General features: G+C 45.9%; 2 protein-coding genes across 3 annotated transcripts; both read right to left on the bottom strand.

Annotated features, from left to right (window-relative positions):
* Nucleotides 1-5,387: 5,387 nt before the first annotated feature.
* Nucleotides 5,388-7,158, bottom strand: FAM220A (family with sequence similarity 220 member A). The gene has a single exon (XM_070231416.1). The coding sequence runs from the start codon at nucleotides 7,156-7,158 to the stop codon at nucleotides 6,361-6,363; it is 798 nt and encodes a 265-aa protein (XP_070087517.1). The 3' UTR covers nucleotides 5,388-6,360.
* On the bottom strand, nucleotides 5,388-21,907 carry SMIM10L3 (small integral membrane protein 10 like 3). Of its 2 annotated transcripts, XM_070231417.1 has the most exons (3): nucleotides 21,463-21,907; nucleotides 20,735-20,974; nucleotides 5,388-7,240 (listed from the first exon to the last, which is right to left on the bottom strand). In XM_070231417.1, the coding sequence occupies exons 1-2, from the start codon at nucleotides 21,646-21,648 to the stop codon at nucleotides 20,936-20,938; spliced, it is 225 nt and encodes a 74-aa protein (XP_070087518.1). In that variant the 5' UTR covers nucleotides 21,649-21,907; the 3' UTR covers nucleotides 5,388-7,240; nucleotides 20,735-20,935. The 2 variants fall into 2 exon arrangements, with proteins under 2 accessions (XP_070087518.1, XP_023511010.2); XM_023655242.2 differs by lacking the exon at nucleotides 20,735-20,974 and having other exon boundaries at nucleotides 21,463-21,875.
* Between the last annotated feature and the right edge of the window lie 1,127 nt (nucleotides 21,908-23,034).

The following is a 23,034-nucleotide window of genomic DNA, read 5'->3' as shown; positions in this document are numbered from 1 at the left end:
GGAAATGAAAACACTAACTCAGAGAGAGCTGCACCCCCACATTCACTGCAGCATTATTTACAATAGCCAAGACATGGAGACAACCTAAGTGTCCGTGGGTGAACGAAAAGATAAATATGGTTTATAGACACACACAATGGAATACTATACAGCCATTAAAAAGAAGGAAATTCTGCCATTTGCAACAATACGGATGGACCTCGAGGGCACCGTACTAAGCAAAATAAGCCAGACAAAGACAAATACTGTATGATCTCATATGTGGAATCTAAAAAAAACTTTTTAAAAGACATAGAAAAAGAGATTAGGTTTGCAGTTGCCAGACGCGGGAGGTTGTGAGTGGAAGAATTGGATGAAGGCAGTCAAAAGGTACAAACTTCCAGTTATAAGTTACGTAAGTACTGGGGATGTAACTTACAGCATGGTGACTACAGCTAACACTGCAGTATGACGTATTTGAAAGTTGCTGGGAGAGTAAATCCTAAAAGTGCTCATCACAAGGAAGAGAACATTTTTTCTTAATATATTTTTTAAAGGTATGTTTTTATTTTTGGTGAGGAAGATTGGCCCTGAGCTAGTATCTGTTGCCCGTCTTCCTCTTTTTTTTTTCTTCTCCCCAAAGCCCCAGCACATAGTTGTATATCCTAGTTGTAAGTCCTTCCTGTTCTATGTGGGATGCTGCCACAGCATGGCTTGCTGAGCCACGCGTAGGTCTGCGCCCAGGATGCAAACCCACGAACCCTGGGCCACCAAAGCAGAGCGTGAACTTAACCACTAACTACACCACCAGGCTGGCCCCTTTCTTCCTTTTTTTTGATAACTATATGAGGTGATGGATGTTAACTAACCTGATTATTGTGGTCATCATTTTGCAATATATGTAAGTGAAGTCATTATGCTGTACACCTTACACTTATATAGTGTTGTATCTCAATAAAACTGAAAACAAACAAAATTTGCCCAGATTGATAAAGGCCATTTATAATAAAGTCACTACTTGACATCCTTACACCACGTTTGACCTCACCTGCCAACTGAAAGCGCAATATGCATATGCCCCCATAGCTTCAAAAATAAGCATTACCTTCCCAAAAGCCCTGTACTGATGAACAGCCTTGAAAAGAAAACCCAGGTTTCTTGGGTCATGCTAATAACCGTATCAAAGAATTTAAGCTATGAAAAAGGCACTGCATTTTCCCACTAGGAAGGGGGCCTCCACAGAAGTTAAGCCCGACCGTCTCTTACTTACCTGGGCAGGGCCCTTGGCCTGAATGATCTCATCCAGAATGAACTAGGCATTGTCATCCCCTTTTCCGGATCCCCCTTCCTCCTCCCAACAAAATATAACCAAAGCCACCATCTGCTATGAATCTGAGGATCGAAGGGCAAAATTCACACATCGTCAAGGTCAGGTCTGAAAGCTCAGCCCTAATATGTCACCACTTTCGTGGCCAAAAGACAAACTCATTGTTACCCACAGAAAGCCGACAGAAAAATAGTCATTTTTGGTGTAATATTCACCATATTAAATGAGGGAAGTGTTTAAAACCAAAACCACTGACTCCAATCTTCCAGGACCCTCTGTAGAGACCGCGTGACAAACACAGGGAACAAAGAGGAGGCCCAGAGAGCAGAAGATGTTCAACCCAAACACACAGTATTTACACGGAAGCAAAGGGAGACATCTGGTAAGATATTCTCGTTAGAGGATCCCTAACACAGGAGAAGAGAAGCTAATTTTAACAGGCATTCCAAATGTTTAAATGTTTTTAAATTCACGTATCTGCCAAGCCCTGACTTTACGCAGCGGAACAGGAAGCGTGAACAGTAACAATGAACCCTGCCCGCCACTCACCTGGAGGCAGGGAGCCGGGATCACCTCACCCTACTCTCCCAAAGGCACCACCGCCTGGAAAACGAGTTTGTTTCCCTTATCGCTGCAGTCTCAATTTCTACGTGAATTCGGACACGTGTATGCTTGCGCTTGCCACACAGAGAACAAAGTGACTGCATTGAAAATAAACCTACTCCCCTCTTCTCACATCACCCTCATATGATAGATTTTTCTGAACAAGTGTGAGTCCTTATCTTTGGGGGGTCAGAGGGGAGTGACAAGAAACAGTGCTTTCCCTACACTGCAAATCGTACGCACTATGTCCTAGGTATGAGATCCCCTTAGACGTCCGACAGAAAGCTCGACCTAAGGCATCGGAGAGCTCAGCTGCAGAGGTAGCTACGCAATGTGGCTAATTTTACGTCCACTTGACCGGGCTAAGGGATGCCCAGAGAGCTGGTCAAACATTATTCCTGGGTGCGTCTGGGAGAATATTTCCAGCAGAGATTAGCACTTTCATCCGTAGACTGAGCAAAGAGGGCCCTCACCAACGCAGGTGGGCAACATACAATTAGTTGAGGGCTGAATAGAACAAAAAGGTGGAGAAAGGGTGAATTTGCTCCTTGCTTGAGCTGAGACATCCATCTTGTCCCGCCCTCGGACGCTGGCGCTCCTGGTTCTCGGGTCTTTGGCTTTGGGACTGATGCCACCAGCTTGCATGGCTCTCAGGCCTTGGCCTAGGACTGAATTACGCCCCCGGCTCTCGGGGGTCTCCAGCTGGCAGAGGGCAGATGGTGGGACTCCGGGCTCCATGACCGTGCGAGCCAATTCCCATAATCAATCTCACGTTCGGAGCTAAGCCTACATATCCCGTGGGTCCCGTTTCTCTGGAGAACTCGGATGCAGCACGTTAAGTTGAAGGAGCAGACAGACACACGGCCTTCTCCAGGTCGTGTGAAATGAGTGGCAGTGCGGAGCGCTCGCGAACTTCAGTGTAACAGAAGCTTCGAGAATTGGAAAACAGAGCCTAATTCCAATCTTCAAACACGTTACTCAATTGTTTCCTGATGGCAGAAACGGAACTCTGAGTGGGCAGACGGGGAAGGGAAAACAGGTTAAGGCCACTGCCTTGAACGAACAAAAAGGCTTAAAGTGAATTGGAGAATTCCACTCTGTTAATATCGTGGTGAGGCACGCGACTGCAGAAAAATTCCTTACATTGCTAGTATCTAAACAATTAACAAAATTAACCGTAAAGAATCTACTCAAAATACAGCCAGAGCAAAACTGTAGCAATGTCTGCTCTTGCTCCTTAAATAACCGATTTGTTGCCCAGAAGAAAAGCGAGCGCTCAAGGACTCCTCAGACCAAAAGGGCACGAGCCATGGACACGAGGATGAGCACGTCTGATCTGGCGGGGGCTGACACGCCCTCCCTGCTCAACGCAAACCCTTCCGTTAAAACGTCTCCAGGGGCTGGCCCCATGGCCGAGTGGTTACGTTCGCGCGCTCCGCTGCAGGCGGCCCAGTGTTTCGTCGGTTCGAATCCTGGGCGCGGACATGGCACTGCTCGTCAGACCACGCTGAGGCAGCGTCCCACATGCCACAACTAGAGGAACCCACAACGAAGAATACACAACTATGTACCGGGGGGCTTTGGGGAGAAAAAGAAAAAAATAAAATTTAAAAAAAAAAAAAAGTCTTCATAAAGCAAGGTCATTTGTTTCAGGAAAAAGACAAGTTGATCCCGTGAAGATTACCTTTCCCAAGCAGCAAGCCTCTCTGCAAACACTTTTTTCTGGTCAAATTTCAGTCATGCAAATATTCAGCTCAATGAATAGCGCAAATGGAAGTAAAGCGATGTTTTTAATATGATCAATCAAGTTTTGATCAAAATAAAATTGGGGAAAAAAGAGAATATTTTGGAAGCAAAGGGGAGCCAAGCAGAAGTAACCATTACTCTTAAGTCTTACTTAGGGCTCTAATTTCAAAACGTTACATGGACCATATTCTCACTTGGATGGATGCGTTTCAAAGCTTCCACCACTTGCTGGTGTTGAAGAGCACGGTTTCCAGCTCTGAGTTCAAATGGTTTAGGAGATGCCCCCGTAATTCTATTTCTTCTCCTTGGAAGATTTAAAAAGGAGAATTTAAAAGTTATCTAAGGGGCAGTGTAGAGGGAATTCTATAGCATATTTCTTATTCCATATGAAATTACAGCAAACGGTCCATACGAATTTCAGAGCACACAGGATTCATACCGAGCTCCAAAATACACGTCTCGCTTCCTATTTATAAAATCAATAGTCATATAAGAGGGATCTATTTAAACGCAAGAGTTCCTTCACTTTTATTCTCTACAGGCTTGCAACTTCATAATCACTTCAAGACCTCAACATTCATTCCAACGCTAAAAAAAAAAGTGATGATTTCCAAATGTGAATAACCAAATCCAAGATTTTGTACCATACAGTTTCTAAATTTAAAATGCTTGTGCTGTTCAACCCTTAAGAGGAGAATACATAAAGGCAAAAAGGAAGAAGAAAATGCACATACACTTAAGGACTTTTAAAATAAGTTGCCCTTAGTTTTCAGTGCCAAAATGATACATCCTAAAATATTTCAAATGAGTGATCCCTTTTATAATTCAATCATGGAAATTTAATTTATCCGAAAGAATATCTTATTTCTGTACTAACTGCCTGAAAAACAAAAATGTTTATAGACTTATTTTGCAAACTCTAAAGCTTTATATGGTACATTTATCATCACCTCTCTACCCTGGGACCTTCCACAGGAGAGGCCACCTTCACACAGGAACTGGACACAACGGAGCACCAAAGGGAAAAACTGCAGCAAAGTACATGTGAATTAAGAAGTTAATGTGAAGAAAAAAGTGAATGCGAACTTCTCCCCAAAGCTGTTTTTTAGAAAAAACACACTTTATTCTAATATAACCACATGAGGACATTTCACATTAATTTAGCATCTGATGCCAAATAGAGAATTCCGTATTTGTTCTTTGCAATTGGTTGAAAACGCGTATACTTGCAATTTACAAAACAAAGGAAATAAAAGTTGATGAGTCATGGAAAGTTCCATCTCAAAGGAGGAGACTTAGTTTAAAACAACCACCACCACCAAAGGAGGGTGGGGTGGGGGCGGAAGGACTTGACGAGAAAACAGCTCTCATTTTAAAACACTGAAATGTGTCCTCGTCTCCTTTCACAATGTCAGTGACCCCAAACGGAGTGTCCACTAGCCAGGGCTTTCATTGCTCAATCAGGACGCTGTCCCTTTAGACTGGCTGGCGATGGTTTTCTCTCGAGGACTCTTACTCGGGGACTCTACGAGCACCACCCTAAAGGAACACAGGACACGATTTCATCACATCCTGGGACGAAAGTGAGAACTGAGTTCGACCCGGCTTTAGACATTTTGTTTTTCAGGCTCTGCTTCCAATTGTCTAAATCTGCAACCTACTCTGACTGGCGCTGAAAGATTTTTAAATATTAGGAAGACAGCGTTAATAAAAAGACAAGGTGAACCACGACTACACACATAAAATATTTATTATGCTAAAGAACAGATTTTATTTTTCATTTTCCCAAAACACTAAAATAGCACACGGTGTAGTAATATTCAGCACACAAACTGACAGATGCAATCAGTAACCCCAAAAGTGGTTGTTTTCAGTCTTACTTCGGGACTCCTTAAAAACTTACACTCTGAAGTGACGTTTATCGAAGGTATCAACAAAAGGGGACACCTCAGAAAAATCTCAGGGTAAAAGTTACCTCAATTCCTAGAACCTGGAAACTTTCTAGAAGGAAATACTCGATTTGCCTCTCTCTAACCAAGCTGCGGCAGAGTCGCAAGCTCGTTTTTATCTCAGGCAACGCTGCTAGGGTTCCTAGTTTGAGGAAGGACTATTCTAAAAGTAAGTTTAATATTGCAACTTTCACCGTAGGGCCTCCATTTAAATCACATTTCAAGCGGAAGGAAAGGGATGTGAGAAAAGAAATCAAGTTTTGCTGCAGACCAAAATTATTTTACAAAACGCAGAAATGGTAACAGCCTACCAGCAACTCAGCAAGGTTCAGAGCAAGTACCGAGGGGCTGACTTTTACGAATACGCACTTCCGGTAGATGGTCAGAGACAGTCTGAAGACACGGTATCTGGGTCAGCAGCCCTTTAGACCAGGTGTTGAAGATACACAAAGAACTTTATGTTAAATCTTGATGTTCTAATCTGATATTTATAATGGGATCTATTAACGTTTTCCAGGAAATGGTTTCCCAATCCTGAACGTCCTTTAAGCACATTTTAAAACATTCTCAACATCTCCTTCCACATCAACCAGCTCTCCATGAGTTTAAATTCCACTCACTTGAATTCTGTCTGGTCACATAAACCAAAGCAGAACTTCACGGCTGCACTGTCTGCAGCCAGATTTAATGCAAAAGAAATCATTCTAGGACAATTTTTAAAATTAATCTCACTATTTTTATTGTTCTGCTTGTACCTTAACTATGGCGTGACGGCTTTGCTAATTCAAAAGCTTGTAGAGCCAGCAAGCCCAGTGTCATCTGCAGACCACATGAGGGACTTTTTACACTCGAAAGCACTTTCTTGTCTTCTACTGTTTGCTCTGAAGACGTGGGCTTTGAATGGCCAAGGAAAACAGGTTTCGTCTCATCATTCAGGAATATCTCAGGACGCGCGTGCAGCAGTGTAGACAGCGTGCAATGCAGGCCAGACAGTTCCAACTCAGGGCCTAGCCCCTCAAGAAGAGCACTGGGCGGTGCATCCTCAGAAATCCCCATTTCTGACCGTTCTTGATGGCATGGTAGTCCTGACTCCCAAGGCTTTCCTTTGTGGCCCCGTCCTTTGTGGCCGTCAGTGGCCCTGGGCCCTCCTCCCAGCCAGTCCCTCACCAGAGCTTCCCCAACGCCACAGGACACCCAAGCAAAACGCTCTTCTACAGGCGCAAAGAACAGATCCACAATCTTGCTCTGAGCCGCTGCGGAAGCTGAATTTCTCCTTAATGATTCTTCCAAAGATGGAAGCACTTTGCTGCCATGGTGAGACAAGAGGTTGAACTCACTCGGATCATTTTTCATTTCCAATGATTTCACCTCCTCATTTTGTGAATTTCCATTGACATCAACCGCAGGCTTAATCACCCAGGAAGGTACATCACCTGATGGGTGGGGGCCGCCCTTCTGTGTTCTTCTAAGTCTACGTAATAGTGTGGCCACGTCCTCTCCCCCTCCCTTCACTTTTGCAAGGCAGGTGCCAAGAGTCCCTCTTCCGTCCCTCATGCTGTGTGTTCTCGGATGCAGTAAGCCTGAGGACACGCCTTTGTCAGTCAGCAGACGGCCTTCAATGGATCTCGATGTGAACCTGAAAAACATAATCAAATTAAAGTGTTATAATGAAGATACAGTCTCAAGAGAGTCTACACACATCGGATATTTTCTAACAAATGTCAAGATCTCTTTAATAGTCTCTGGTACCAAGGATTCCTACTTTTTTTGGGGGGGGGGGAGAATATTAGCCCTGAGCTAACACCTGCTGCCAATCCTGCTCTTTTTGCTGAGGAAGACTGGCCCTGAGCTAACTCTGTGCCCATCTTCCTCTGCTTTATATGTGGGACGCCTGCCACAGCATGGCTTGACAAGCGGTGCGTAGGTCCACACCCGGGATCTGAACCACTGAACCCGGGGCTGCCAAAGCAGAGGGTGCGAACTTAACCGCTGTGCCACAGGGCTGGTCCCAAGGATCCCTACAGTTTGACAGAAAACAGGACGACAACCTACCAATTAGAGATCACAACAAAAAGAACAGTACTTTATTAATGCAGCGTTTCCTAATAATACTTAAAAATTTAAAAAAAACATTCTTAGGCTTTGTACTTTTCACAGCAACATAATTATCTGCATAGGTTCAATAAAAATCTGTCCTTTTAATGGGACAGAATTGCGTGACTCAATTACGCAACCAAGGCCTTACCTGAAGTGTCCTATTTGAAAACGATTCTGTGTCTCAGGTGTGACAAGCCACTTTTAAGCAATCAAGGTCAACTTTACTTATGGATCCAATCTTTACAAAGCCCTCCCAGGAGAAGCAGCCTGGAGGGGTCCTGGCACACAAGACCCCAGCCTTAAAGGAGGAAGGAAGATCTCTCGCTGGCAGGTCAGGAAGCTCAGCAAATTCTGGAGCCTCGATAAGGGAAGAATTCACCAAAATTCATAGGTACTGCAAGTAAAAATATGGCGGAGACACCTTCTTGGAGTTAGTTCCCCACTCTCAGACTAGCAAATAATTGAGGGTTTGCAAGAGATTCTCCATAAAAACTTCTGGACAGAAGTTGCTTTGTGACGTCAGCAGTTGTTCAAGAGCAAACTCGAGGTGGCCCATCTGGTCAGCACCCCTGCTGCACCTGCAAACCTAGTGAGACCAGTCTCCTTCTGTGACCAAGAATAAGCTTTGACATTGCTATGTGCCAAATGGGGAAGAGGTCACAAAAACTGTGAAAAGCTTTGAAATGGACAAAAAGTAAGATTACTGGCTGTGCTGTCCAGTGCATCCTCTGGGTTACCTAATTCTACAGGGCCCTGCACCTTTGCCTCTGAGCTGCTCTACAATCCTGTGAGCTGTGGGAACCTTAAGAGGAAGGCGAACCATTTCCTGTCCAAAGAAATGAAAATTAATTTCATCCAGAGGAATGCAACTGATGACTGCCCTGTGGATGCTGACCAGTTTTACATCTATTTGTAAATTCACTTTAGCATTCCTGATATTGTGTGTGTGTGTGTGTGTGTGTGTGTGTGTGTGGTCTAAATTCTCCTTTAAACTGATTAGAACATTCTACTAGTTCCGTCATTAATTGATAAGTTAAAAAGTCTCTGACACATGTTCCGTTAAAAAACAGCCATAGCCCCAGAACATTAATAGATGAAAAATAAATATATAAATCATATTCAGTAATTTTTCTAAGAAGCTATCCTAAGGAACAGCCATCTAAAATGCAATAACTCTACTGGGAAGGAGGAGAGATGGAAATGTGGGTACGGGAGGCAGAAGCCAGGCAAAAGACAGCTCACATCTCATCTCCCACAGTGAGACACAGACAAAGCCTAAGTGAAAAGTCGAGAAGCAACAAGATAAGCAGTAATTTAGAGACAGAGAAGTGGACACCAAGAGAACCAGCGAGAGCTGAAAGTGGTTGGCCACGGGGATGGAGAAATGGGCAGCAGGAAACTGCTGTTTCTCTGAAATCATCTCACGGAACTAGGAGACTCTGTAAGCTATATGACTCTAAACTTGTGTTCAATGTTTTAAAAAATCAAAGAGAGCATACTGGGAAGGAAATACAGCAAATAAGTATTATTGGAAGCTGAAGTGGAAGGCACTGAGGGGCTGACAAAGAGGCACAGGCCGCGGTTACAAGGAGCGTGGCTTTCACTCAGCAGGTGACGGACGGCCGCTGAGGAATTTTCAGCCCAGAAACGCTGGCTAGATTTGCAGTCTAGATTAATCACTCCAGCTGCAGTGTGGTGGCTAGACTGGAAAGGAACCACATTAGACAGACCAACTAGGAAGCTATTCCAAGAGTGCAGGGCAAAGAAGGAAGGCTGGGAGAACAAAGAGGAGAGAGAAACGGAAGTATCTTTTTAACGTCGGTGACTGACTAGATGTCAAAGGTGAGGTTGCTCTGACTTTCAATTCTGGGTACTGAAGGTGTCATTAACTGAAAACGGGGAGGAGGAGCAGGTCTGGGGGAAGTTCCAGGGCACAGACGGACATACGGAGTTTCACTGTGGGACGCCGCCAGCAGCTGGACTAATCAAGCTCAAGAGAGACGTCAGAGCGGGGGACCTAGATTCGGAAGTCACCAGCTTTCGGGAGGTAGATAAAATGATGGCCCTTGTATAACACATCAAGAGAGAAGACGGAAAGAAGGTACAGAGGGCCGGGATCTCCAAGATCTAAAGACCAGACGGGCAAGGGGCCACCAGAGCCACCAAGGACTAAGACTCAAAAGCACCTTGGGAAAACTCCGTGTCACAGACGCCAAGTGCATGGAGCGCTCCAGAAAGACTGTGGTTAGACACATTTCCTGCACAAACCGCTAAGTTAGCTACACGCAAACTCTGAAAAATCCTTCACACAATCTAGTCCAGCAGTCAATAAAATGGGGTGACCCCACCTCAAGAAGCACGGGGGCAAGTATCAGAATATCTTTTCCTACTCCATTGCTGTCTTGTCCCCCTCTTTACTTTTTCTGTTTTATCATATATACCATATTTTGGTGGAGCAAAATATATAGTTTATAAATAAGGACAGATATAGATATAGACGTATCTATGGGGCACGCAGAAAACTCTTTATTGATAGAACTGTGACCATTACTCTATATAACTGATAAAAATATATTTGAACAGTATAAAGCAATATACAAACAGAAGATGAAATTTTTTTTAATTTTTTAATTTTTAAATTTTTTTTTTGAGGAAGATTAGCCCTGAGCTAACATCTGCTGCCAATCCTCCTCTTTTTGCTGAGGAAGCCTGGCCCTGAGCTAACATCCATGCCCATCTTCCTCTACTTTGCATGTGGGATGCCTGCCACAGCATGGCTTGCCAAGCAGTGCCATGTCCGCACCCGGGATCCGAACCAGAGAACCCCAGGCCGCTGAAGCAGAACGTGCGCACTTAACTGCTGTGCCACGGGGCCGGCCCCAACACAGTTGCATTGGTCGGGAATCTTTTTTTTTAAATTGAGATATAACTGACATAACATTAGTTTCAGGTGTATAAGATAATGATTCGATATTTGTATATATCGTAAAATGATCACTTGCACAATAAGTCAACATCCATTGCCACACATAATTATAATTTCTTTTTTCTGGCGTTGAGAACTTTTAAGAGGTGCAATTCTCCTAAGTGTGGATTCCAGCTACAATTCAAAACAAATACCTTCTAAGTTTGCAAGTCAAATCTAATTAACTTCTCTTGACAGTTCTCTCACATCAACTTTCCAAATTATTTCAAATCTTACATTTATTTTATTGATCTGAATGAAATGTACTAAGAATGAACATTTTCCTGAAATGGAAGGATTCCTAAATATATTTTTAATACATCTTTTTTTTGAAGAAGATTAGCCCTGAGCTAACATCTGTTGCCAATCCTCCTCTTTTTGCTGAGGAAGACTGGCCCTGAGCTAACATCCGTGCCCATCTTCCTCTACTCTATATGTGGGACGCCTACCACAGCATGGCTTGCCACGCGGTGCCACGTCCACACCTGGGATCCGAACCTCAAACCCCGGGCCATCGAAGCAGAACGTGTGCCCTTAACCACTGTGCCACCGGGCCGGCCCCTTTTTAATACATCTTAAAATAGGTTTTGGAAAAAATCTTAAGAAAAACAGGTCATTTAATATGGGCCAATTCTCAGGAAAATTAGTTTCTAGCCACTTTTATTACGTCCTTGTACAAGGACTTAGTACTGTTCAGAAAAATAAAGTATTTCCAGAACTGTTAAAATATCTTAAATAAGGTAAGATTAATGTAATCATGTATTTAATAATGACAGAATAAGTTATTTACTGAAGATCTTCTGGTTCTTTAGCAAATTTGGTAATAAACTATGTATTTAATTCTCTTAATAAAAATACTTTAGGAGGTCGGTGAAAACATTTTGGCTCTGAACGCTCAGCTAGCCAACTCTTCTGGTATGAGACTCTTACACACATCACTTCTATTCTGAGAGCCAGAAAGAACTTTCAAATAACTTCTAAACATGTCATCTGTGAAATATTTTTTGTAGTTTATTCTCCCTAAACTACACATATATTGGTCCATTATAGTGTACCAAATAAAGTATGCCTAATCATATAATTAACTGTCCTTGGCCCCAGTTATCTCATCATCTCCCACGTCCACGCTAAGTTTACAAAATAATAAGCAGCATAAATTATGGCAAACACACTTATTCACCAAAACTGAGACCACCAGAATGAGGGAAGGAGACTGTTTTGAAGTTGAAGACAGTACAATTTAGGAAAGATAAAGTGCGGCACTGGGAGTAAATTCCTGAACTTACTCCCTCATCCCCCCAACCCAAAGATGCCAAAGATCAAAAGTGGAACCACAGAGGCAGAGCGGGGGATGTGCTCCGGGAAACGAGACTGTCTGGGTATGTCGGCGATCCTCAGTGCGGACATGGGCAATCATCTTCCACAAAAACCCCTGCCCGAGGGAGGCAGCTGACCTGCTGCGTGACAATAGGCCTGACCCAATTAGGCAGCTGCTGCCCTCTTGGACTGCTGTCACCTTACCTTCCCTAACCTGAGCTATTAATGGCCTCAGAGAACTAACAGTCTGGATACCACTGCTCCGTAAACTAAAAATATCCCGGCGTCTACGTTTCCAAAAGCCAGCTGGCAAGGCTATTCCCACAAGGGGGCCGGGGGAAGACACAGCTAGGCAAGCAGCGGCTGCTCGGCCAGGTCAGGACGACAATGGGCTTGAAGTGGGGTCCTGCCTTACGAAGGCTCACAAATTCGATCCCAGACCATCCTGGCCTCACCCAGCCTTCAGATGTGAACATCAGCACACCTTAACATCGCTGTGCTCACGACTAAAATGATCAGACTGAGGTGGTGGCTGAAACAAATTCCTCAAGTTGCTACACAGCCTAGAGGATGAGAAAGAGGAACGACTCAGTCATGTCCACACAAAGCTGAATCATAACGACAGGAAACACACTGCCAGTACTGAGTTCCCGTCACTGATCAGTCAGCGTGCCCAAATCATACCTGCCCTTAAAAAGCCAAGTGTGCAGCTCTCGCTAGCCACCACCCTGCTTCCTCCTTCGGCCACCTGGACGCCAAAGGTGCGCTCGCACGGCTGAAGGCCAGGCTGTGAACCCAGCTCGGGGGCCTCGGGCGATCCTCTTTCCTCAGGATGTTGTGAGCACTCAATGTGTGACAGCGGGGCTGGCCCGGTGGCACAGCAGGTAAGTTCGCACGTTCTGCTTCAGCGGCCCCGGGTTCACCGGTTCGGATCCCAGGTGTGGACATGGCACTGCGTGGCAAGCCATGCTGCGGCAGGCGTCCCACATACAAAGTAGAGGAAGATGGGCACGGATGTTAGCTCAGGGCCAGTCTTCCTCAGAAAAAAGAGGAGGATTGGCAGATGTTAGCTCAGGGCTAATCTTCCTCCGAAAAAAAAAAAGAAAAAGAAAAAGAAAAAAACGTGTGACAGCACCTAGCATCTTCTCTGACCAGCATCCCATGGGCATCCAATAAACAGCAGCTATAATCATCATCATAAGAGTGTTTTGGGGAATGAACGACAAAATTCTGCCGCAAGGTTCTGCAAAGCTGAGGACAGAGAAGTGACTGCTGAATATGGCAACATGGAAGTGGCCTAAACACCGACCAGCACGTTTCCGTGGAGGGGCAGAGGCCGAGGCCCAGGCTGCAGGGGCTGAAGAACGAACGGGGAGCACCCAGAGGCAGCCCCGGCACTGCCAGAAGAAAACACAGTGGAACAACTGAGTGGTGGGCAAGCTGGCAATAACTTCAAAATCATTTGCAAATGCGTATAATCTTCCGTTCGGGATCCTGCTCCTGCAGTCGTGCTAGAGGTTCAATCAGCAGGCATTCGAGGAGCCCCCACCCTAAGCCAGGCGCTCGGATCAGGATGCAAGGCCAAGCAGACGAACAGGGCTGTCTTCTTGAAGCCCACTTTCTAGCGTACACACATACAAGGACAAAAAGGGCCCGTGCACGAGGTTTTTCACTGCAGTGCTGTTTGGAGAAAGGTCGGTTTCGAACCTTATCACACCCTATATATCAGGGTAAACGCAAATGTATCATATTTAAAAGTAAAAAGCGTACATAATAGTACCACAATAAAATATGGGTGAATTCCTTCTACGTTTCGAGTTGGGAAGGCCTTTCCAGCTGTAACAAAACCCAAAAGTCGGAAAAGATTATTAACTTTGACCACATAAAAATAAACTTCAGTATGGCAAAAACATGCCATAAGCAAAATCAAATATAATAACTAGAAAAAAAATTTCAGCTCTTATCACAGACAACTTTTACCTAACAGACGCAAAGCTCCAAGAGATGAAGACCATGAACACCCCAACAGAAAAATGGGCGAAGAACAGGGATAGTTCACAAAAAGAAATGCCAACGAGTCTTTCTCCCACACACACCTCGTCCTCTGAGGCAGGCAAAACCAAACACCAAAATACACCCACAACAAACCACCTCCTCCCACCCCCCGCAGCCGCCCTGAACCCCCCCACCTCTGTCCCACATTCCTCGAAGGGTCTCCCGCTTCCACCTTCCGCCCTTACAGCACGGCAAGAGCAGTCCTGCCGAAATGGTTAAACACAGTCACCACAGGACCCAGCAATGCCACTCCTAGGTATGCAGCCAAGAGAAACGAAGACATGGCCACACAAAACCTCCACAGGAACGTTCACAGCAGCATTATTCATAACAGCCAGAGTGAAAACGGCCCAAATGTCCAATTGATGGACACAAAGGACAAGAGGAGACCGAGGAAATGTCACAGACTGGAGGAGGCAGCTAAGGAGACACGGCTACTCAAGGCAATGGGGTCCGGGAACAGAAAAAGGACATTAGTGGGAAAAACTGAGGAACTCCAGAGAGTACTGGACTGATGCTAATCTCTCAGCTTTGACAACCGTTCGACAGTCACGTAAGATGTTGACATCAGAGGAAGCCAGGCGAAGGGTCTACGAGAGCTCTGTGTAAGATTTTTCAACTTTTCTCTAAGTCAAATTATTTCAAAGGAAAAAGGAAAAAAATAAACCAAAAAAGTGATCGATTCTGACTAGGATTTATTTAAAATACTCCAGTGTGGGGTGGGGAGATGGAGACAGTGCAGGGTCGGGGTGAAATAGATAAAACAAGGTTAGCAGAGAGTTGATCCTTATTGAAAAGGGGTGATGGATACATGGGTTCAATATACTATTTGTGTGTATATTTGAATATTCCCATAATAAAGCTTTTTAAAGAATGATCCTTTCAGAAAGTAAATCAGATGGGGTCACGTCTCAGTGAAATGTTTCCCATTTCACTCAGAGTACAAGCCAAAGTCCTCACAGAGGCAAGAGCCACTGTCTCGCGTGTCCTCCCCGACTCCAGGAAATTTGTTACTGTGATCATCTAGGAACAGAATTAAGAATACGCACTTAGAAACTTTCATGGTAACTTAACATGGCCACAACATCCAGGAGCGTAATCACTGTTCTAGTAATAAGCTTTTTTAAAAATTTGCAGTAAAAAATACGTAACAAAATTGAGCATTTTAATCACGTTTAAGTGTACAGTTCACTGGCACTTAAGTACATTCCCACTGCTGTGCAACCATCACCACCACCCATCTCCAGAACTTTCTCATCTTCCCAAACTGAGCCCTGCCCCCATTAAACGTTAACTCTACTCCTCTTTCCCCCCAGCCCCTGGCACTCACCATCCCACTTTGTCTGTATGAGTTTGACTACTCTAGGGACCTCATCTAAGTGTCCTTCTGTGTCTGACACTTCACTTGGCATGATGTCCTCGAGGTTTATTCCACTATAGCAGGAATCAGAACGTTATTCCTTTTTAAAGCTGAATAACATTCCGCTGTATGTACACAGCACGTTCTGTTTATCCACTCATCTGTTGATGGACACTTGGGTTGCGTCTACTTTTTGGCTGCTGCGAACCCTGGAGTACAAGTGTCTGAGCCCCTGCTTTCAAATCTTGTGAGTATACACCTGGAAGCAGAATGCTCAATCATACGGTAAATCTGCATTTAACTTTTTGAGGAATCGACAAACTGTTTTCCATAGCAGGCATCATTCTACATTCCCACCAAGAGTGCACAAGGGTTCTTTTTACTCCCTGTCCCCACCAACATTTATTTTCCTTCTTTTCTATAATAGCCATCTTACCGGGTGTGAAGTCGTATGTCATCGTAGTTTTGATTTGCATTTCCCAAATGACGTTTTTTTTTGCCCCAGCACTGGACTGTCTTGCCTCCCTGGCAGAGGGGAGGGGTGCTGGCGGCAGTGCCACCCCAAGGGAGGACAGGGGCGGGGGGGGGGGGGGGTGTCTCCGTCTGTGTGGATTGAGGCTCAGATTTGGAGCTGGGGCAGTTAATGGAGCATCTCGGAGCCTGAGTTTGGCATGGGGGTCCCTGGGTCTGGGCTGGGAGATTCTGCCAGTGAGAAATGGGTGGTCACTCACCCTTCGGGTCTGTGAGAGTCCAGGAGGTGGGGAAGGCTGAGAGTCTCACAGAGAAAAGCGGACTCAGGTGGGTCCGTGAGAGCCCAGGGGCAGGGGGACACTGGGGGCTGTGTCCACAACCTGCAGGGCCAGGACAAGGAGGGGGGCCTGGACACTGGGGCCCCTCCTTGGGTCATCCCATGGGGCCACGAGGCTGTAGGGGGTGAGCTGGGGCTCAGAGCTCATCATGGTGACATGTCAGGTCCTCACTGTAGTTAGTGGCCTGGCTGCCCACAAACATGTTCCAGTTGCCCATCTTTTCACAGGTTTACTAGCCATTTGTATATCCGCTTTGGAGAAATGTCTATTCAGGCCCTTTGCCCATTTTTGGATTGGTTTTTTTGTCGTCGTTAAGAGTTCTTTACTTACGCTAGATATTAACCCTTATCTGATAAATGATTTGCAAACACCTTCTCCCATTCTGTGAGTTGTCTTTTTCAGTCTCTTAATAGAGTCCTTTGATGCAAAATGTTTTAATTTTGATGAAGTCCAGTTCACCTATATTTTCTTTTGTTGCCTGTGTGTTAGCAAGAAATCATTGCCAAGTTCCCCCTATGTTTTCTTCTAAGAGCTTTATAGTTTTAGCCCTTACGTTTAGGTCTGTGATCCATTTTGAGTTAATTCTTATTTATGGTGTAAGGTAAGGGTCCAACGTCACTCTTTTGCATGTGAAATCAATTCATTTTTATTGGCTCTTACAAAGCTATCAGGAGGTGGTTTGGTCTGAATGTTTGCAACCCCCCAAAATTCATATGCTGAAACCCTAACCCCCAAAGATGATGGTATTAGGAGGTGGGGCCTTTGGGAAGTGTTTATGTCTTGAGAGTGGAGCCTTCATGAATGAGATGAGTATTTTTATAAAAGAGACCCCACAGAGAACTCTAGCCCCTTCCACCATGGGGGGACACAGTGGGAAGGCACTGGCTATGAACCAGGAGGGCCCTCACGAGAGCCTGACCACGCTGGCACCTTGATCTTGGACTTCTCGGCCTCCAGAACAGTGAGAAATAAATGTTGGTTGTTTATAAGCACCCCCCCACCACCTGTGGAGGTGAAGAAACTGGTCCTTCTCCACAGATCATCTGAGAAGCAAGGCCTCGGCTCTCTCCTGAGTGAGGGCTACGCCCTGGTCCTGGAACGCTGCCACAGGAATTGACAAGCACATGTATGAAAAAGTTTATAAATGTGCTAATACTACACAGATGATTTTTAGACTTGCTTTTTCTTCGCTTTATATATGGTGAATATCTTTTTCTTTCTGAATATCTTTTAACATGAGTTACATACAGATCTACCTCATATCCTTTAATATCTGCCTGAACCATTATATGACTATTGGTAACACTTTTAAAGAACTCGAGTCCAGGATACACATATTCATGGTACTACTCTTTCAAATTTTATAGAGAAAGAAAATTTTTCAAAACCTACTTCAACCTATTTGTACAGGTTGAAAATTTTTCAGAAGTGTATGAAAAATGACGATTAAAGCATTCACGTGAAAGACCCGAAAGATCCCGTAGTATTTTTGTGTTCCTACATGTTTGGTACTTATCACCTCAAATACACTGTTGTTCGTTATCTCAGAAGCCAGAACTCCTAAGTTTAACTGAGCTTTCGACTTGGCCCGTTAAGCTTTTACAAAGCTTATAAGCTTTTATAACATTTCTTTAATAGTCCATCATTTCTTCCAGTTTTCTTCTAGGAGCTTGATGTCAATCAAGCAAAAGGAAAAAAACTCCTTTCAAGCTGGAACTGACGCTGGGTCTAGGGTCTTGGAATCCTCACTACTTCTGAAATCGTTCAGACATAAGAAAGATCATTTAACCAGAGCCAAAGCCAAAGTCTTGTCAGTGTCTACAAGACACCACCTGAGCTAACGTCTCAGTCGGAACCTCCTGCCTCCTCCTTCCTCCCTGACCAGCCTCCTGCTGTTCTAGAACATGCTGGCCTTGCACCAGCGGTAGGGCGTTCTCTGCACAAGATGAAATACTCTTGTAACCCAGACATTTGCAAAGCTAAAGCCCGGACCTCCTTCAGGGTTTTGCTCAAATGCCAACTCATCACCGAGGCCCACTCTGACTGCTCTATTTAGAACAGCAACCCCCTCGCTCCTGCATTTCTGAGCTCTGTTTATCTGACTGGAATGAATGAATGAATGAATGTTTTCAAGTGATACGGAAACATGGAAACATAAGGAGCTATGGATTTAGAAAGCCATTCAGAAAGAGGAGCCGATGAAAAAGCAGTTAGAAACAGAACGAGTAGAGGGAGGAGCCGAGGGAAGGTTCCCCGGCCTGGTCAGCGCCGGTGTGTGCTGGTGGTGTGGCTGGTGGTGCCAGAGGATGAGGTGTCTTCTTGTCTCTGATTGTTCTTTTTCAGGCCTCCTCTTTTTTTTTGGAGGAAGATTAGCCCTGAGCTAACTACTGCCAATCCTCCTCTTTTTGCTGAGGAAGATTGGCCCCGAGCTAACATCCATGCCCATCTTCCTCTACTTTATATGTGGGATGCCTTTCACAGCATGGCTTGCCAAGCGGTGCCATGTCTGCAGCCGAGATCTGGACCGGCGAACCCCAGGCCACCGAGAAGCGGAACGTGGCGCACTTAACCGCTGCACCACCAGGCCAGCCCCTGGGCCTTCTCTTTTAATAGTTATAGGAATCGAGGTGACCTGGGGCTAAGATACTTGATTCTTCCCACAAGCCACATAACTGACAAGTTGTAGCACAAGTAGTTAAATTACAGCAGGTTGCCAGCATGATTTTTTATCTTGCTTTTACATTTAGTGTTAGGTATGCATTCTCATTTTTTTTACTGCCTTATATTTCAGATTCTGTCTAAAATAAGTAGGATGTTAATGACTTGAGATTAAGGCTTGCTTGCAAAGAGTATTTTTAAATCACAACCTTCTGAGTTCACAAAGCCCTTTTGCACCTATTTTGTCATTTAATCATCTTTCATATTAAAGAGGTATGCACCTCCTTAAAATGCCTCGCTGCCCTACGAAGAGATGCCTCGGAGCTTTTAAGGAAACGTGAGAAACGGAGTCCTTTATTCCTCATTACTCTCAAAACAGATGGAGAGGAGGGGTACAGAGCGTTCTGAACAAAAAGAAGGCAGTGCGCCGGGCTGTCCCCCTTTACTCAGATTCCATTTCCTGTTGCACCTCCCTTTAGCAGAGGCCAGAATAATTAAAGCCTCAAATCAGGTAAGCTGATTTTCCACAAATGAACAGAAATTCTAACCCTGCAGGGGAGTTTAAAGTAGCAGATGTAACTATTACAGTAAAGAAGAGAGACACTCCCACCCCCACCCAGTCCCCCCCAGCATGTGAAACGGCTGCTGTTGCACTTAATCAAGCTCCACATCAAACCTAAAATCCCCACCCGGTTCTTAGACAGCCCTCCCCCAAAGTAGCTGGTGACCACCTTGTCCGTGCCTGCCCAAACCCCACTCAGCCCTGACCTGAAAAGGCCCACACTCCATGCCTGGAGCATTCAGCTCCCGCAATTCTCTAAAGCTGTGCTGAGCTGGACTACTGCTTGACATAGAGTCCACCAAGTCAGCCATTATGGGCATCTGGGATTGCTGCGTCTAGGCTCTCCTGACTGCCCAGATCACTTTTTTTTTTAATTTTTACTTTTTTATTTTTGCCACCTCACTTCTATCATAGACCAATTTCCCTCCTCCAAAATGCACTTACTCTCAATCATTACAATACAGATTCCTTGTTATGTAATTCCTCCGTTTCTAGTACGATGCTCAGGGTTTAATGTCAAGTCTTTCTGGTTTACCCTGTCCCCACACCCAGCAGCCTTTACTCATTTATACCACCTGCTGCAAAGATAGTTCGGTTTTCTACTCCTTCAGCCGGGTACCACTTAAGGACGCCACAAGCCCTTGCTCGCATAAAAGCATCTCAGGGGCTGGCCCTGTGGCCGAGTGGTTAAGTTCCCACGCTCTGCTTCGGCGGCCCAGGGTTTCGCCAGTTCAAATCCTGGGCACGGACACGGCACTGCTCATCAAGCCATGCTGAGGCAGCGTCCCACATGCCACAACTAGAAGGACCCACAATTAAAAATACACAGCTATGTACCAGGGGGGTTTTGGGAGAGAAAGGAAAAATAAAATCTTTAAAAAAAAAGAAAAAGCATCTCAATTTGGACTTTGAAATAAAGAGGCAGGTTCATCTCAACTCACCTTAACACAATTTTGACCAACAGTTGATTTTAAGTCTTATGTGGCCTGCCAAGACCAGCGATGGGCACCAGAAACCTGAAGGTCCAGGCACACGGACAATTCCAATCTGATAAAACCAAACCAGACGGGGGAAAAAAGGACAACACCCACATGGCCTCAACACTGCCTGGTCCTATGGCTCAGACTTCCTAATTTTGCACACCAGGGAGAAACAACTACTGTCAGGCTGTAAGCCCCCCCCACACTCCCCAGGGCAGGGACCCGCCCCTCCTCCATCACAGAGCCTGTGCCCAACACATAGTAGGCACTCCAAGATTGGTAAACGGAATCCAAGAGAAGCTAAGCTCTTGACCATCTGTGACATACCTGGAAAGGAATAATTCTCAATCTGATGACCTTCCCTTCTACTAAAAAAAGGCAGCTGTAATTCAACGTAGGTGGAAATGTCAGTCATTTGTCGCAAGGGTGATCACCAGGGTGCTGGGCGTGTGCGAGTCCGTGTGCGTATTATTTCAAAACTGAATTGTTTCGGCCCTCTGAACCTTTTGGGTCTCTATCTCTTCCACTTCATTTTCCCTCTTCCTCACCCCCAGCCAGCTTCCACCCCTGGCCAGGATAAATAAGATACACCCATCAGAACATGAGTTAACATTAATTAACCCACTTTAAGTTTGAAGGATTTTTTTTTTTTTTCAAGCTTCGTAAAGTTTGAGAACTAGTAAAGTCAACCACAAACCCAACCATCTGTAATTTTCTGTTCCAGATTTCCTTTTCGGGGCCTTTCCAGCCCGTACCAGCATTCACTCGCCTCTCTGCGGACCCCACCCCGCAGCCATCGGCCCGTACCCAAGGCAAGCCGCCCCACCCCGTCCTCCTCCCCCCAGCACCGTCTGCAGAACGGGGATAACAATAACCCCGGCGGGTTTTCTCCCGCGGGGCTGCAGGAGAAATGCACGGTGCTTGGCAGCATCGACACTCAGCATCCAGCCCGGCAGCATCTTCATCGTCCCGGGCGAGGTGGGCCGGGCCGCGGGGCACAGACCTGCGCTCGGGAGGGTCAGGGGAGAGGGACCAGGCGGGCGCGGCTCACCCACCTGCAGGCGGACGTTGAGCATCATGGAAGCCACGATGTAGAGGTAGGGGAAGTTGATGCGCAGCCGCCAGGCCAGGTCGAAGAAGATGAGCAGCGTGCGGGTCAGCCCCTTGCAGAACACCCCATAGGAGCGGGCGGCGGCCGAGCGCGACAGCCGGACAGCCAGGCCCGACAGAGCCGCCGCCATATAGACCGGCGCCCGCCGCCCGCCCGCCCGCCGCGCACCGACCGGCCGCGGACCCGGGCCGCCCGGCGCTCCGAAGCCCGCCCGCCCTGTCGGCGCCGCGTCGCCCCTGGGCCTCCGCCCCGGCCGCTGGCCCGCGCTCGGCGCGCTGAGGGAGCGAGGGAGGCGGCGGCAAGGCCGGTGGGCGGGCGGGCCGCGGGGAGGGCAGTCCGCACGTCACGCTCGGGGAAGCGCCTCCGCGAGCCGCCGCCCGCTCCCAGCCCGGCCGCGCGGCCTGACGTCACAATGCCCGCGCCGCGCCTGCGCGCCCCGGCCCCGCCCCGAGGCCCCGCCTCTGTCACCTTCCCCAGGTGAGACACGCATGCGTGGACGAGGCGGCACGGGGAGGGCGGCGGATGCGCTGTCTCCGTCTGCCCCCTAGTGGCAAGGGATGAAATGATGGTGAATTTGAATCGGAGGGTCGCCCGAAAATGTGAATGTACTTGATGCTGCTCAACTGAACGCTGAAAAATTATTAGAACTGTAACTTTTACGTTATGTCTATCTGCCACAATTATAAAAAGCAAACACAGGGTAGCTTCTTGGGGCCGACAGGCAGAACATGCTCCCCATGTGGATTGCTTACGGTCTCCAGCCATTCTGTTCAGCGTCGACTTATAGAAAGTTTAATATTTTAATAATTATGATATTAATTAAAGCCCCTGATGTGAAAGTGAAAATGTTGAAACTTCCAAAACTTCTAGTGTTCTGGGGTTTTTTGACAGTGAAAAACCCTTCCTACTTGAGCCTATAGATGTCTATTAAAGATTGCTGTGGTGTGAAGGTGGATCCCTTCCTTCTTGTTTCAGACAAAGTGTTTCACATCTTATTACTTCTGCAAACCAGTGAGAAAGGCTGGGAATTTGGTACAGGGGAGAAAAAAGTTTCATTGAGAAAATGAAAAGCAAGTCTTAAATCCTTTACAAAAGCGACAGTAGAAAGCAAGTGTAAAAGTGGATTTAAATGTAAAAATCCTGTGCCCCAAAATGGATTTGCAATAATCGTTTTTAAAAATCATTTTAAAATTCTCTACTCCAAAATGAATTCACAAAGTCATTTTTTTAATTAACTTTTTTTTTTTTTGAGGAAGATTGACCCTGAGCTAACATCTGCCGCCAATCCTCCTCTTTTTGCTGGGGAAGATTGGCCCTAAGCTAACATCCTTGCCCATCTTCCTCTACTTTATACGTGGGATGCCTGCCGCAGCATGGCTTGATAAGCAGTGCATATGTCTGCGCCCAGGATGGAAATCAGCGAACCCTGGGACACCAAAGTGGAGCTCGCAAACTTACCCACTATGCCACAGGGCCAGCCCCCAAAATCATTTTTTTGATCTTCATGTTATGTATC

This window comes from Equus caballus, chromosome 13 (genome assembly GCF_041296265.1).
Source record: "Equus caballus isolate H_3958 breed thoroughbred chromosome 13, TB-T2T, whole genome shotgun sequence".
Taxonomy (NCBI): Eukaryota; Metazoa; Chordata; class Mammalia; order Perissodactyla; family Equidae; genus Equus; species Equus caballus.
The sequence above is the reverse complement of the archived record's forward strand: the minus strand, read 5'-3'. Positions and strand labels throughout refer to the sequence as shown.